This window comes from Gavia stellata, chromosome 2 (genome assembly GCF_030936135.1).
Source record: "Gavia stellata isolate bGavSte3 chromosome 2, bGavSte3.hap2, whole genome shotgun sequence".
Taxonomy (NCBI): domain Eukaryota; kingdom Metazoa; phylum Chordata; class Aves; order Gaviiformes; family Gaviidae; genus Gavia; species Gavia stellata.
The window spans coordinates 25,721,609-25,738,735 of record NC_082595.1 but is presented as its reverse complement, the minus strand read 5'-3'; the positions used below and the strand labels follow the sequence as shown (position 1 = coordinate 25,738,735).

Below are 17,127 nucleotides of genomic sequence, written 5' to 3'. Positions count from 1 at the left end.
CCAGCACATGCACTGCCAGCAGTGGGCTTCATGCTAGGGCACTCGAACTTTCCACATCAAGAGGCTAAGGCATCTGTGTAGGAGGAACATCCCTCCTTTCAGACTCATCTACTCATTCACACAACGCAACGCAACCAGTAATACTCTGCGATATCACAGTCTTCATGGGAGCTAACAAGATCCGAACGCAGAGATACTTCGAATGATAATCCCATGGAGTCAGGGTTTTCAGATGTCATTAGCAAGGGGGGCACGTGCACGCTATCACTGCACTGCGTAATGTCCTGACTCCTAGCACCAAAGGGTTTATTATTAAGATTATCATTGCTGAAGATCAAAGCTGAAGTTTATGCACGTGTTCTGTTAGATACAGATCTTCGGAAATGGAAAGACGTTTTCCTATCAGTGGAGCGTTTCTGGTGATGTTTTAAATTCAGTCAATCAGGTACCACGGTTACATGTAACATGCTGGGTTTCAGGACTCTTTTGGTGGAGGGCAAACCTTCCTTGAGAATGGCTGATCCCAGAAATTTACTATTTTAATTATTAAAATAAAGTGCTTTTCTTGTAATCACTGTGGTCTCGTTGTTCAATGCAATTCCTTCATATAGAACAGAAATTTTCTATTGTGCTGTTAGGCTCTAACATTACGTTTATCCTCAATGGAGCACAAGATGTAGCTTTTTTGTCTGTTTGTTTTTAACCCTTTGGCACATGAAGTTGGAATTCCTCACCTCCATTGCCAAACAGTTAAAAGACATTATTTAATTCACAAAAATCTGATTCTAAGCAGTATGTACAATTTCAGAGCCTTGTTAAAATTTCCACAAGGGAGAAAAGTGCATTATTCCCTTCAGCTTGTACAGTCCTTCCATATATTACAAAATTAACTGCTATAAGCCTGTTCTATCTAAGATGTAGCAGCATTTGCAAACATGACACATACAATCCTTATCTCTAAAAATAAATACTACCGCAGTATAACAAAAAAAAAAAAAGAAAAAGAATATTCAGAGTTAAACACCTGGAGAAAAAGCTAATTCACAAACTCAAAATAAAAACGAGTAAGGCAAACACCTGTTTACCTTGGTGCACACATTTTGGTGAAAAGCAATACCATTATGCCTGTCTACATTCTTCAGCCATCAGAGGTGATGTATACCATGAAAGAAAAAGAAAAGCATGAGAAAGATGTTATCTGGTGCAAAATTATAAGACCCCTTAAACAACTTCAACTGCTGCTTTTATGCCTTCATTTCTTGCATGTATAATGTTCGATTCTCCATGATTGCACATGAACCTGGAAGTTCTAAGTGGCAGGCTGGGTGAGCCCAGCCCTTCTGCTTCTTCTGTAGTATCCAACAGTAATTAAAAAATAATATATATATATATTTATATATATCAACAGTTTAAGTCCTTCTCTCAAACGTTTCCCAAACAAATTCCAGCCAGGTGTTAATGACAGAGACCTGCTTCAAGTAATGATATGCCTAACAAAAACCTTGCATATGTACATCACCACCCCTATGTTTCCTTGTTCTAACCAGCACAAACAGATGCAGGAAAATGTTATGGACTAGTCTTTTTAGACTAATCACAATTTTGATTCATCTTCTGGAAGAAGATAAGCTGGACCAACACGGTTTTTGTTCAGCTTCCACTGTGAGGAAAAATAGATGACTACTTGTGCATAAAGTGTACACTGCTGAAGTCAAGTCATCTACCTTCAAATAAACTGTTAGTAACTTCTTGACGTTGCTATTCTACTGAGACTGTGGGCAGCAGCAACAGCAGGAGAGCGTAGTAGAGAAAATCTCGTATTTCATGCAAAACCAGAATGTATTTTAGGTACGTTTGGGAAAGAAACTTGTTCAATTTGGAATGGTCTCTGAAAGTGCCCCTGCTATCTTAAATAGTATCTAGTACTGGTGGTGATGTTCAGGATTCATTTTCAGTGATAAACCTAAGATGACAGTGAAGCAGCAGAACAAAAAAGTTATTCTCGTCCACTTGCAGAGTAGGAAAACTGGGGGAAATGCGGCCGCCTCTCATTGTCCATGCAGTCCATACCATCCTCGTCATCTGTATTAAGGGAGAAGTTCAAAATGTCATTATATTTGCAATCAAATTTTATCATTCACCTGATATGCAGTACATCTTTCAGGGTTCAATGCTGAAGTTACAGGCTCAAGTCAAAGTAAGACTTTATTCATTTAAGCTCATGCTCATAGAGTAGAATAATGCTCACTGAAAGGATATCCTTTCAGTAAGTCACCATTTATTTCAGGGTGGGGTGGTTTCTTTGTTTGTTTTATTATGACTATCACCTGAGAACTTCAATCATTACTACCCATTTTAGGCTAATCAAAACATGCCAGCACATCCAGCTTCTGGTAGCACAGAAGCCCATTGCTGATTGAAGCAGCCAGTTTTCACTGTTTCTTAAGCTGAGTTCAGGAAATTACAATCTTACTGTAGATATATTCCTCCATTTCGAAGGGAGTTAAAAGGAGAAAGAGCTACAAAATGAAAAATTAATGCAGGTTCTATGTGTTTCAATTCTTACATAATTTTTTAGTAAACTATTTATTTTTACAGTATTTACTGGGATCAGAGGAAACACGGACTAAGCCAAATCCATAAATATTTTTATTTACATAATTCCTGCAGTGCCAATGGAAACCAGGCACCAGATGTTGCCTAACTCTGAGAATTTGGATCTACATTCTCACATGGATTTTTTAACAGTGCTTTTCCTTGAAGACTCCTACTGAAACTGTTATTCTAACAATGTATTTATATGCAACCTTTCAGAATTATGTATCTTTTGTATATTCATACATTCTACACATAAAAACTAGAGGTAATGCAGGTTTGAGCAATTGCTAGGATTAGGCTGCTTGACTTCAACAGTGCCTCTCAGTTCCGTAACTTGAAATACAATCTCCCTTTTACACTGTCCATTTAAATTAGGTCAATGTACAGAGCTTGTTCGTTTTGCTATCAATTTGATTACTATAGATACAAGATACAGTTGCAATATTCACTTAGCATGATTTGTAAAACTATGATATCTAAATAACTGACCTAAATGTTACAAAAATTATTTCTGTAACTATAAAAGATCTTATAGTTCAGCAGTAACTTTCTGATAACACAATTACCAACCTTCCATCCCTAAACCACATTTTAACCCCCTTCTGCATAATCACATCAGGCAGAGGTTATACCATACTGTAGATAATACAATTACTTCTAGATTTAAAAAGAAAAATAATTAAAAATAATTTCCTGTTGCAATACCCAGAAAACGAAAAACCCCATGTGGTCCTTGAACCACTGCAGTTCACTAAAAATGGCAGCAGTTTTCCAAATCTACCTGGCATAAGAGAAAATTCACCTTTGTGCTGCTGGCGATGCTACTTACTGCAGCCTCAGGTGAGGCAGCCCTGCCAGCTCTCTGGGAGGGCTTCCCATGTCAGCAATGCCACAGCTGCTCTCTGCACCACTGCTGGTCATCACCCCCCATTTTATTATTCTTACGATCGGGGTGGGGTTGCAGCCCATGCTAAGTTTCATGCTGCAGCTGCCAGACCATTACCAGAGGCCAAGGTAGGTACTTTAGGTAGGTAGGTCATTTCCCTGCATTGGTACTGATCACCTGCTCTGAATTCAATAAATTTAAAGCTGAAGTCTTGGTAGCATACACATATTTTCTATTGCTTCAGCCTTTGATGGACAAATAGCCGTTCTCATTGCATATGTGGAGTTTCAAGAGATCGGGACTTTATGATATTGAATCAACAGACTCCAACTTAATCCAAATTTTAGCAAATTTTGTTCAAATTACAAATATGAACAAATTCTTATCACGATAGATGGGAGAAGAAAGGGTTATTTGTTTCACAGCAGGGAGACTTAAAATCACTTAAATTACTGTGTTCAAACACTAAAAATGCAAAATCCACAAAATACTCCAGATCTATATACCAACAGAAAACTGCAGCTAAACCTGGGAATCCTAAAACACCAAAAATGAGCCAGCTCTGTGAAAGGTTGCTCAGCCTTAAGTATAGCCTTTATTGTCTACCTTTGTGATCCTCCTTCCCCATCCTCCAATTTTAAGAAAATAGTAAAATCTCACTTAGAAAGATAATTCATTCAAGAACTCAGCAGCAAGATTTTAACTGCTCTGGCTTGGTAAGTAACTCTGTTAAGCCCTAGCTTGGCCGATCAGATCGTGATTCTTGTGTGAGTAGCAGAAGATGACAAAAATACAAACTGTGGTGAAATTACACTCACTCCAACAAAGAAACTCTCTGCAAGGCCCAGTGCAGCAGTTACATGTATATTAATAACTTCTTTAAGAGCTCTGCTGAAGCACAGGACTTGATAGGAAATTTCACTTTCAAGTAATTGATATTTACAGAAGAGACATCCACTTGTCTCCGGCAGCTCTTTTTTTTTTTTTCCTCTTGGTCTTCAAAGTATTTTAAAATATGCCTAACTCACTAAACCTAGACAACCCACTGAAGCCACCAGCAGTGTCCACATCCTTAAAGCAGGGTCCATGTTCCAAGTACTTCGCTGAACTGGGACCTTGACTGCCAACCAGCAAACATTTGAAGCTGGCACTTTCTCTTATTTAAAACCAAAACAAAAAAAAAAAAAACCAAACAAACAAAATATAAAAAACTAGACCAAAAATGCCCCCAAAACCCACCCCAGAGGGAGCTAATATTCTAAGCTTTTTAATTACTACTTCTTTAAAACAACACTGTCATTGGGAGTTACTCTTACACACCTCCATATGACGATTTTTATTAGTAATAGCAAGAATAGCTTTTCCATTCAAACAGAAAAAAACTTACACAGTGCTTTATTATAAATTGATCATTTTTAAGTTATGCTTACGCATAATTTGTGACTTACATTTTTCAGGCGGCGTTATTGTAATAGTCTGAGCTGTAAATTCTTCATCAAAATACCTGGTGTCTGTCTCAGATGTCACTTGAGGTTTAAAAGGAGGTACAAGCTGAAAGGGACCAAAAAACAAAATGAAATTACTATACCTGAAACCAGCCAAACTACTACCAGGAAAACAAGTTAGTTCTTTTTCCCTACACCCCATGTCAAATGAGTAGGTCCATGGAGAGGCAGCTGGGTCTCTAACTTCTAGTAAGAGACAGAAGCCATTAGAGACAATCCCAAAAAAACTAGTTCAGAATCTAGCTAGTAACACAACACAGCTAAATTACAAGTATCATTCTCACATGACTTGCAGATAAATTGAGCTGCATAAAGATAATTACCTAGAAACTCTTCATGCCATTCTAACTACCCGCATAGATGTCAGGCAAAGGCATCTCTAGGTACTTCCCCACAACTGGGTGGTATAAACAGCTAGGGCAAAAAGGACTACACAGAGAGCACAGTAAGCATGCTGCATTATTTTTTTATTTTTTTTTTTTCAGGGTTAAGGACTACATCTGAACTTACCGTTAGGAGAAATCATGTGAATGTGAAAATAAATTTTACATTTGAAAAAAGGCCAGTTCATGCTTATCTAATGATCTCATGCTGGATCTAATCCTGCCTACTGCTTTCACAATACAGTGCAATACTTCCCAACAGCAAATCACTAGTATTTGCTCACAGGCAGGACTTCTTGCCCCTCTTTTGAAGCAGCCTTGCTATCCACCTTCTCCTCCAGAACAACTGCCTATAGGCTACAGATTTTAACTGGAAGGCATATTCAGTATGGAATATCACACTGCATGGTGCCAGACCAAAACGATACAGCAGTTTAGTATGTATGATATTGCAAATGGCAGAGGGGGGGTGACAATGTTTCGGTTTGTACCTTGGAGCCCTTTGGTGTTATCTCCTCATATGCAATTTAAAATACACACCCTGAAGATAGTGTATCAATTTCCCTTTCTATATAACAGGTTGCATTATGGCTCACTGATATCATTAGAGCTTGCGTGTGGTTTTCACTAGTTTCATGTTATCCCTCTCCTCAACTCCAGAACACCAACATCAAACAATTAATTTGGTCATTTACCCCACAGCAAAGGAAGCGAAACTGCTGTTAAACCTCCTCCCCTCATCAAGTTCAATGCACTAGACACAATTTATGATACACGATGTACATTGCAGAAACTCTTCTTTTTGACGGTAATTTTTTACAATAGTAAGAAGTCTTCTTTATTTTACAATGTTCAATGTGCAAGACTTTTTTTTTTTTTTTTTTTTTTTTTTTTTTTTACAGCTTGGAGAGATTTGCATGCACTGGTGAATATTAGAAGCAGCTCTGGATCTCAGTGCTAAACAAAGGAAACTTCACAATACACAAACAGAGCCATCCAAAACCCAAAAAAACTAGTCTAACCCCATGAGGACCAGACTGTGTAAGGATGTAGTGCTGCACAACCAGCCAAAGAAAGAAGGCTTTCAACAAGATGTTCTTCACAGTAGATCTCCATCCAGAAAATTATTAATTCCTAACACTTTACAGTTTGGGATGAGGCATAAAAGATTAAAATGTGGTAAAGTGCATAAATGGGGCAACGTAAACAGCAAGACAACAGAAAAAAAAAAAGAAAAACATAAAGAAAAGCATGTGTAGGTGCATACTCTCACGTAAAACCTCTCTCCATTTTTAATCGCCATTACAAATGCACACACAAACTCCCATTGTTTCCAAATCCAGGTTGAATACTGCCACCCAGTTCTTTTCATGTTTTCCCCCCCCCCCACATAGGACATATTACACTGACAGCTGGTAACGTGAAAGCCATGTTAGCTGGAGAAAGATACCTTCACTGTACTTTGCTGTGTGAGAACCACACCAGAACACTGGGTGGTTCTTTGGACACGGGACCAGATTCTGCTGCCATCCCTCCCAGGATACGCCTACACGTCCTTCAGCATTACCCTTCATTCCACAATTTGACTGTTTTCTCCCTGCAACAGTTTATTTGTCCTTTTAAGTATATACTAAGAGCTCAATTTTAGCTGATCCAAATCTTCAGTAACAGTCCAAGCCATTATTAAGCAAAAATAAATCTATCACTTGCATATACTTAAAATGGTACAATAAATCTGATTAATACTTTTACAAAACTAAATTCATTTTTCCCTTATATGTTTTCCATTCAGGAAAATATAACAGCAGAGTGGTATTTGAAGTAATGGTTTTGAGCATTGCAGCATAAATGCTTAAGGAGCTAACACATATAAAGTCAACATCAGAAGAATCTACCAGGTATAAATCCAGTTACAACCAGTGTTTAAAAACAAAGTATTCAGTTTTATTGTACAAATTCCTGCACTTTTATGAAAATTACTTTTGTATGTGTCCTGGCCATCCCAATCAATTCTGCACTATTAAAACAGATTTCCAAAGCTGTACATCCCCCCAACAAATCAGCCACACAATTCCTAAGCACAGAGTTACTCCAGTGGAACATCCCACACTGCCATTTTTCTCATTTTTCTGTCTCAGAGAAGAACACTCAAAAAGTCAAAAAAAAAAAAAAAGATTATTAGATGAAGCCAAGTAACATACTCTACTCAAGGCCAAGTGACCACCACTGCACATCCTTTTAAAAGACACTTTCACTTACACTGAAGTAAACATTAGATAAATTCAGTATGAAAAAAATCCATTAGATAACATGCTATTATAACAATGTTACTACTTCCCCTATTGGGATCATTTTTCCAGATCAGAAACATTCACAAAAATGAAAACTTTTCATATGAAAATACAAGCTTAAGAAAAATTTTCTTGCTTCTCAAGTCAAGGACAAGAAACAATGTCTTTCCAATGGTGCAATACACATCTCCAGTAGAACAAACCACTCTTGCTATGAAGTAAACCAGAGACCTTTCATACTACAACTACGAAGTGAAGAGAAGGAGAAAACACTCACTCTGCAGTCTTTAATAACTGTGATTTAGGTCAAAGTAGTTAATGAAAAACAAAAGGAAGGGCAGGGTAAGATCGTAATATATAGCAATGTATGGATGTGCAAGTGGAGAGGAAAAAGATAATGCATTAGCTGACAAGTTTCTTCCTCAAAAACTTACTGGTTTACTCAGGGTTTTTTTCATCACAGGAATGAACAGGCCTCACTATGACTTTAGATCAACCCCTTGTTCTCTCCATCTATCTGAAATAGTAATGGTTATGAAAATACTTTGAAAACTTTATTTTAGGAACAGAAGCACAGTACTAAATGACTCTTAAGGAAAAAATAATAGCAATAATAATTTCAATCAGGTATGAAAAGCATCACTAAAACAAAATTCATCAATCACAGGAGATGGGAGGAAGTTGGTGCTCCAATTCGATGCTCAGTAGCTAGGCTTACTAGAAAACTGTTTATCAGTAACATCCAGTAAGTCAGCTGATGAAACTTCCAGTTATGGCAGAAGTTTAGGTGTCTGGGGAAGTGAAACAAGTAAAACACAAAAAACTCCAGGCTGTAACCAGGAGGGAAGAACCCGATGCAAATTTACATCACTGGTGTTTTAGAATTCATCTGTCTTACAGCAGTACCTTTCATATCCTGGACATTAAAAGTCAGAAACTTCAGTGACTGCAAAAACAAACTGTGCAGCCATATGGCTCTCCACAACAGCTTACGCTGGTATTTAAACAAGCTATACTTTCACATACACCAACCATCCCCCTACAGCCTATGGAAAGAGGAAACAGTATCTGAGATTAAGACGCACAGATACAACCAAAGGTTTCTTAATTCTTTCCATACACTTTGCCTCCTTCCCTCACAGCATCATTCCCACCAGCACAGCTGTGAGGACAGCCAGAACTGGGGATCACTCCTTTCGATCTGCTCTACCCCACCTACACCAAACCAACTGCGGCTAAAGTCTTGTGGACATCCCACTCCAGACTCCTGATCTGCCACCAAAGGCACACCTCTCCCTCCCCCAAGTAAATTCTTTCTCTGACCTTCATACAATTGTTGGGATACTTGCAAGACACACTGCCAGTTCTAATGGGAGAACCTCTGAAATAATTGTCAAGAAATGAGGAACCAGCACACAGAGCTCAAGCATCACCTCCAGGAGAAAATGAGAGAAATACAGTAAGAAATCCTTTCCTAACAATCTTTCAGACAAAGCAGAAGCACAGAGTATGCTATAAATGATGCACGCAAGTGTACGCAGAGGGACACAGTACTTCAACACCACATTCAGGAGACTGGGGACAGACCACTGAAGAGCGATTTTGTAAGCCATGTCACCAACACGCCAGGCCATGCTACAGAAACTTGGCAATCATCTTTCTGGAGGGGTGCCACCTTTGTTCATTAATTGTCAGATTTTATTTAAAAACAGAAAGTAAAATCTCCACAAATTTCAGCTGTAATGAAACCATTAAAAAGACAAATAAGGTGCAACTGGTGCAGAGATAACCACGTAGGATTGACACAGAGCCTGGATAACAGGTCAGAAGCTTCTCCATACATCCCAAGGGAGACTGAAGCCAAGGTTTAATGACAAAGAACAAAACACCCAACATTAACTACAGCCCTGACGATCACAGCATGAAGATGTCACTCCAGAGCCAACTACATTTTATGTTTGGTGCCACAAGGAAGTGGTATCCAGCCACTGTCACCACACCTTTTCCCCGCTTCTGACCCGAGAAGTCAGACAGTCCAACAGTAACGTGAGGACCACAAGGCACACCCAGTAACCTGTGTCCACAAGGAGTAAGATGAGCTTTTGTTAAGCACAGGCCTTGTCAGTCTGTGAGAGAATCGCGCTGCTCGGTCCTGGCTGCCAAGCTTTAGTATGGGATGATTTTCTTCCTCTAGCAGTCTGTGCAAATTCAGGCAGAACACACTCAAACCAGACAGAAGGCTGCACCTCCAGCACCCAACAATTTATTCTAAGGACCAGAAACACAGGTTTTCTGTGTTTATGCATTACACACACACACACACATAGATATGTATGTGTGTGTACAAATAAAAAAATAAAAGTCTAAACTCAGTGTGAGTTAAGTTGATGTTCAAGACAAAAATTCAATTTCACATTCATCTGTCAAGCTGAATCTGCCCCGGCCATTTCCAAGGCTGGATGTTCGAAACGACAGCAGAAGCAATATCAAATTCTTAGTGTCTTTATTATCTCCAGTGAATGGCATTTCCGTTTGGCATCCATCAATAGCAACGTGTGAGAAACACCACTGTTTTTCCATAGTTCAAGACCTGGGAAACCTGCCACCCATCTCTCAGGGGAAGGAAAGGGGCAGGTACAGTCCCTGATTGTTAGAGTGACACAGAGATGAACAGACAGGCTCTATCCTACACCTTGAGCTTTCTCGCACTTACTGAACAACTACACAAATACTTCAGTATGAGAGAAAATATGTAACGTTATTTGCTCAAAGATAATCTGACAGAAATCATTTGTCTTGGTGTTGTATAGGAAGTGGCTGAAGCTACTTCAAAGGAACTGTGATGCACTCGATCTGCCAAATGAAAAATATGTTGCATAAGAACATCAATCTGATCTTCCTTCTCCTTTTAATTTAAAGGGAATTTTCCTTCCAATGAACTCAAAATTAACACTACCGTAAGAATCTCATCCACCAACAGACTGCAGCTGAATAGTACTCTGAGATAAAGTGTGAAAGGAATAAGAGGAGCAGCTATACACCACCCCCACTGAATTATGCATTTAAATAAATGAGATAACTGGATTATAATCTCAAAACTCCCAACCACACTAATTCTTTACGTGTCATATAAATACTAAAGAGTGAGCACTGTTGTTCAATTTCAGGTTTTATTCATAACGAATAATTATTTGAATCTTACTTATGGTTCAACTTCAGTATGACATGCCAAGTTGTCCAATTAAAAAAAAAAAAAAGACTGCCGCATCCCAACATATATGCCTCTTCTTTATTAATAAATTACAATCTATGAGATTAATTCTGCTTTTCTCACAGCTTCTGTATTTTGAAAATTTATTATAAAAATAACTACAAAACAGGTATTTCAATAATGCCTTGTATTGCCATCATATGCTGTATTTCAACAATTTCCATCTAGTTTATTATTCAAGTCTGACATATGTCAAAAACTGTGTCAAACGCTACAGTTCTTTCTGACTATGAAAGTTAGTTAAGTATTGGTAATTAAGCGTTCACGATTTGATGTCCAGACATCAAACTTTCATCTACCTTAAACTTTCCTGGAGAACCAAAACTGCACGGCCAGGAGCTGGCAATACCCCGCAGACCCTGCCAGGACACTGCATGTGGCCGTCCTAGGCAGGGGGAGGAGGAAGAGCTGGGATTTCAGCGGTGGAAGGACACACAACACAAATCCACAGGAAGGCAGGCTTCAGCAGGGCGTTTTGCCCGTGGACAAACTCTGTTTTCCAAGTGACACAATGCTGATACAACAGACGGAGAGAAACCACAACCCCCACGACTAGAGCAACAAGTTTAAGAATCAGACACCCTTAGGTATACTTTCCTCCCCCTAAATTCAAGCAGCTGGGGGAAGGGGTCGTAATTAAACTATATGGCCGGACCTAGTAGTTGATTATCACTGGAAATACAATGAAAAGATCAGACTGGTTAGCACTTTTCTGATCCTTTTACTACTTCGCAAGGCAACAACACAAAAGCGAGTAACAAGGGTCATTTCTACCGGCTTTGTTGAACTGCAGATAATTGTACAAAAATAGTATGGCTCAAATAGCAACGGCATAAAACCAGATGTCAGTATTTTCCTATTTCCCTCCTGCCCTTTCCCTTAAAATCTGATGCACGGAAGTACTTAAACGTGCATTTAAGATTATAGTTATACTGCAGATTTTGCCAGGCCTGAACCCAGGCCTTCAATTGTGGGATTTCATCATCTGCTGCTGTTGTGTCTTAACTCAAGCAAAGGTAGTCAGAGCTGAAGGGTAAGGAACAGCTTCTTGCAGCTGTCAGACTTCATGCTGAAAGTCGCTGCCTCCACACTGATATAGGTGCCTTCACAAGTGCTGTGCCTGCAGCGAAGTCAGACACCCCAGCACTAACCATTACTGCCACTTGCCCCTGCTCCCCTCCCAGTACTAACAAGGAAATTTGTTAGCACTCCCTAATTTGCTTCAGGAACAATCGGATGTATTATCAGAAATCAGGAGGACATACACGTATCTCAGCCCAAATTCCCGTACGGTTTCTTTCTTCTTCTTTTATGTGTATTATAAGCAGGAGGAAAACCAGGCTTCACTTAAAGGTCTGGATCTCCTTTGACATGAGGCTACCTGAGTGCTTCAAGCTGCAAGGCTGAAGACATACCCAAATTCCTACCTTTAAATCAATGCCCATGTGGTTTTTGTTCAGTGAAAGACCCTAGATAGAACATCCAACAACTTAAGAATATTTCTGCAACCCAAATAAAAACATGCTAAAACAATTCTTAAATGAGTAACAGAGAAATTTCAAAAAGCTTCCTGATACTAGCTAAAAATAAAACAAATATTTTATTTAGAAGTATATGGGCTTTTGAAGTCTTCAGAGTTTGCCAAACTATTCAATTTCTCATACTCAGGCACAGAGATAAAAACTCATCAGAGCTGAGATGATCACAGGAAGAACCTGGCACAGGCTGCTCTCTTTCATATGCTCTCGTGGTTTTTCTGCCAAAAATAAATACATCTGATCACAAATGCTAACTACTATACATTTTTCATTTAAAGGCAATGACCTTCTCTGCTCCAGTGTGCCATACAACATTTTATTATCATTGTGTAGTATCAAATTAGTTTAATTAGTTAGCAGTATCAGAGAGCTAATAATTCCATTTGACCATTTGGATCCATTTGACCTGACAGAGCTACTGTTGTTTCACTAAATACTCCAAGTTTACAGGTATAGAATTCTGTCTCTAATCACACCCGTAAAGTGATAACCTAGTCAGTACAGAGTTGTATTTAATCTCTAGCAAAAATGATAAAATTAGTGGCACAGGAGCAGAGTGTGCACATGTACAAAAATATCCCCCAGCAACTACTTGGAATACACATGATTTTTTGGTTTCCATTACTCTGAATGTGAACTTCAGCTCTTTCACTGCTAACAGAAACACACTCCTGAAATGTAGCCAGAAAATTACAGTTTCATGGTGCATAAACCTCAGGCAAGAATACTGTGAAATATTTTTACTATGCAAATAATTATATCAACTATCAATTTCATTAAGTGACCCTACTGCTGAAGACTATACTACTAATAATAAACAGCAACAGAAGCAAACATAGAATAAATCTATTTGAAAATCAAATTTGTTTCATGCACATTCCTCCTGAGTTATTTTAGAATATCAAACCCTCAAAAATATTCAATAAGCATTCTAATAAACATGCTCAGTGAAAGTTCATTAACCTTATTACTGTGTTTGAAGTTTGTATTTCAGAGCACAGTCTTACTCTGCATACTTCAGAACTGGTAAGACTGTGTGTGTGGAAGGAACAACTGGATTTTTTAACCAACCAGACAAATGGTTGCACAACAGCAATTCCTATGATCCTTGAAGTTAACTGCTCAACTGAGGAAATTCAATTGATTTTTTTACTGGCAAATTTAGTTTCTCAAAGCAACAGTGGACAGAGTAAAAAATAAATGACTACAATTTCTCCAGTTATAATACTCCAATAAGCCATATCCACCTCCATGAGCACAAAAGCAAGATACCTGCATTTATATATTTTTATATATATTCATATAGCTATGTAAATTTATATAGATTTTATATAGATATATATTTACACCTGCAAAATACCTCCTTTTATTTTAATAGCTCAGAATAAGATCTTGACTGAAAGACATTTGCCATATTGATTTGGAAAGACTCAAAGCACATGCTTAAAAATTAAAGAGTACCTATACTTTCTTAACTGAATATGATACTGAACACAGTGTAGAATTTAGAGCTCTATTTCTAATGTAAAATAATTAAGAAATCTTTTTCAACAGAGCAAGAGTAATGTAACAGGTTTTTCTGTCTCACCCACTCCTAGCATACTGCAATCCAATTGATTTTAGTGGGTTTTTTTTAAACTCCAGAAAGGTCCTCAACTTATATTTTTAGATTTTGTCCTCAAAGTGCTTCTCTACAATGTCCTTACATAACCAACCAGTGGTTGAGCTTATAAAGCAACCTGATTAATAGACTTGGTCTGATTATTTATTTTAGAGTTTCTTGAAACCTCATGATACTGCCGGGGGGGGGGGGGGAAAAATATCACACTTGTACCAAGTAACTGCAGAGTACCATATTTTGTACCATCATATGCAGGCTCTTATTTCAATTCGGTATTTCTCAGAGAAGTACCACACCAACAACCACACATTTTTAAAATTCCAGTTCAACAACAACTGAAAAAACAGTTTGTATCATTGACATTATAGCATAAACATATTCTGCTCATTCGTATGTCTTCCATTTTCCTTTTATTTGAACAAAGCAAAAAAAGAAAAATCTATCTTTTAAAATTACGCAGCTCAACTGACAGATTAACAATGTAAAACAGTTGGGGAAAAAAATTATCAAAATAGAAGGGGTTTATAGCAACAAGTAAATTCTTACACAAGTACTGAGAGAAAATCGGCTTCTGTATATAAAACAACTTAAGTCAAATTGAGTTTCACTACTGAGTAAGATAAATTCATTTTCTAAAATCATCCCCAAAGTGTTGATCATTACAGGAACAGGACTGGGTTTAGAGAAAACTGTTCCAATTGAATTCCCAGTACTCGCTTTCTCCACAAGCTGTTTTGGCTCAGTGTTTTAATGCTATTTTAATTTTCTTAGATATCTCTTTAAAAATAAGTTTGAAAAAGATTTCTACTTAAACACAAACAATCAGAAAGCAGATTTTTGCTATGAGTCCCCTCCAATCACTTCATTTTCCTATTTCCATAAAACAACTTTTCAATAAAAGGCAGAAATAAAAAGACAATTCAGGATAAACTTCCATTACATTTTCTCACTTTATCTTGAATCATACATCGACTTTTCTCTTGAAGGCCCAGGAAGAAAAAAGGAAAGGAAAAGATTTGGACATTTGCATAATAAAAGAAAATCTTTGCTGAGTTTAGGTTGGTTTGCAAAACTTATTTTTGGTCCACTGAAAAATTATTACTGAAAAACAAAAGATTAAGTAAGTATACCTAGTTCAGAACAATTATTCATTTGTATTAAGACAAAAAGTTGCAAAGAACATGACTAACTTCAGAAAGCAGCAGTCCTATGACTATCAGTCGAAACCACCTTGCAGGAGCCAGATTATTCAATGTCATATAAAGACATACCTTTTTATCATATACATCTTGCCAGTTTACTCCAGCAAAGAAACTATGACGCATAATTTCTTTTGCATCATCTGGGCCTCCACCAAGTCTAAAGAGAGAAGGGGAGAAAAAAAAATCATATTAAACAAGCATTACTCTTAAAGGGAGATTAAGTTTTTGTAATGGTTGGAAAAGTTACCATTTGTTTTTTACTATATGGGAACAATTCTCATCCATTTAATATGTAATTCTCACCTGTTTAATATGAATTCAGGTGATCTTGAGAGAAAATGTGACAGTAGAAGTATCCATACCATAGTGCCATAGATTAATCCAACTACAGTGTTCATTACTGTCCCTGATGAGCTTTTTTAATAATTTGTTCATTTTAAAAACATACTTAAGTTTAGTTTTCTTGAAAGACCAGCTAACGTTCTGGCACTATTAAAAACCCAAACCAACCCAACAATGCTGACATAAAATTTTGCCAAGGAGGTGCCAGGCACTGAATCAGTAATGACTCACACATCATTTTTATACAGTGTTCACTGCTGTTGCATCTGGGTGCTGTAACAATTAACCAATTACCATAAAATAGTCTCAATCTGAGTCAATTAGTATAAATTAATAAATTGTAGGCCTGCTGAGAAGGTTATTTAAAGGCCATTGTAAATAACCACACTATTCACTGTGGCCCATAGCTTGCCAAACCCAGACTCTGACTAATCATCTTAGGAAGTGAATTCCACCTACTTTGGGTGAACTCGCCTAAGGTGATTTGAGCTGATGGAAGCAGTCACTGCTGCCAAAAGAGGAGGGTCCCACCCCTGCCTATACCCCTCCCCTCTCACTTGCATCTACAGCATCGTTCCCACTGACGACTGTGAGCTGAGACAGCTCACTAACCTGGAAGAAAACTAACCCCACAATGTGAAAACAAGAAGGAACTGGCTGGTTTTTGCTGCATTAGCAAGTCAAATTTGACTCAACAAGTCTAGCGAGCTCCCTTGAGCTGCTGCTGTTGGTGGAGAAAGAACCGTACATCCAGTGAAGGGAACCTCTGCCCCTTTCAACAGCACGTGGACTTTCAGGACTGCTCAGCTCTCATCTAACTTCTTCCTGAGACTGGCTACCCTACTGCTCTAACAGAAAGAAGTTGCAACAGAAAAAAAAGCTAATCTTAATTGAACAAGCAGCCCATACATGTTAAATATTGATGAGTGACACAAGTAGTCTGTGTTTCATTAAAAGGGACTGCTAAAGGTAAAAAGACAAATTTTAAAAGCAACCTTTTAAGTAAGATAAATTCCTCTCTAAAGCATTTATTGCAAGGAGGAATAATTCCCACAACCAAGGAAAAAAAAAAATCTGTATTGGTATTACCCTGCTGCCAAATTACAAAGATATTCTGGACTACCACCCCAGTCTTGAGGTAACTGGGTATAAAGTTATTCTCATTTCCAAGCTGTATTCCTCTTTGTTTCTCAACTACTCATTGTAAACTCTCTACGTCTCTGCTAAGCATCCCAGTCAGCCTGCAGTCTCTGAACTTCTCTCAATATCTTCCCATCCAGCTGCTCAGAGAAAAACTGAGTTGCAGTTAACCTCTGTGCTCCCACCCTATTTAGCATTAGCTAGCACCAGAACTTGAATATGAATAAGCTTGTAAATGTAAGTCTGTAATAAACACTACTGTCTGCAAAGATTCATTAGAAGGAAGTATCTTTTCAATTCTAAAGGTTAATATATTTGATGGGCTAGATCATTTGGAGGTTAAAATGCAT

General features: G+C 37.9%; 1 protein-coding gene across 1 annotated transcript in view; it reads right to left on the bottom strand.

The window, feature by feature from the left end:
* Positions 1 to 1,702: 1,702 nt before the first annotated feature.
* AKT3 (AKT serine/threonine kinase 3) overlaps positions 1,703 to 17,127 on the bottom strand; it is a 71,559-nt gene continuing 56,134 nt past the window's right edge. The window contains exons 11-13 of the mRNA XM_059832285.1: positions 15,365 to 15,452; positions 4,933 to 5,035; positions 1,703 to 2,082 (exon numbers count right to left, since the gene is read on the bottom strand). Of these exons, the coding sequence (XP_059688268.1) occupies positions 1,997 to 2,082; positions 4,933 to 5,035; positions 15,365 to 15,452 (277 nt within the window). The 3' untranslated portion in view covers positions 1,703 to 1,996. The remainder of the gene's footprint in view (positions 2,083 to 4,932; positions 5,036 to 15,364; positions 15,453 to 17,127) is intronic.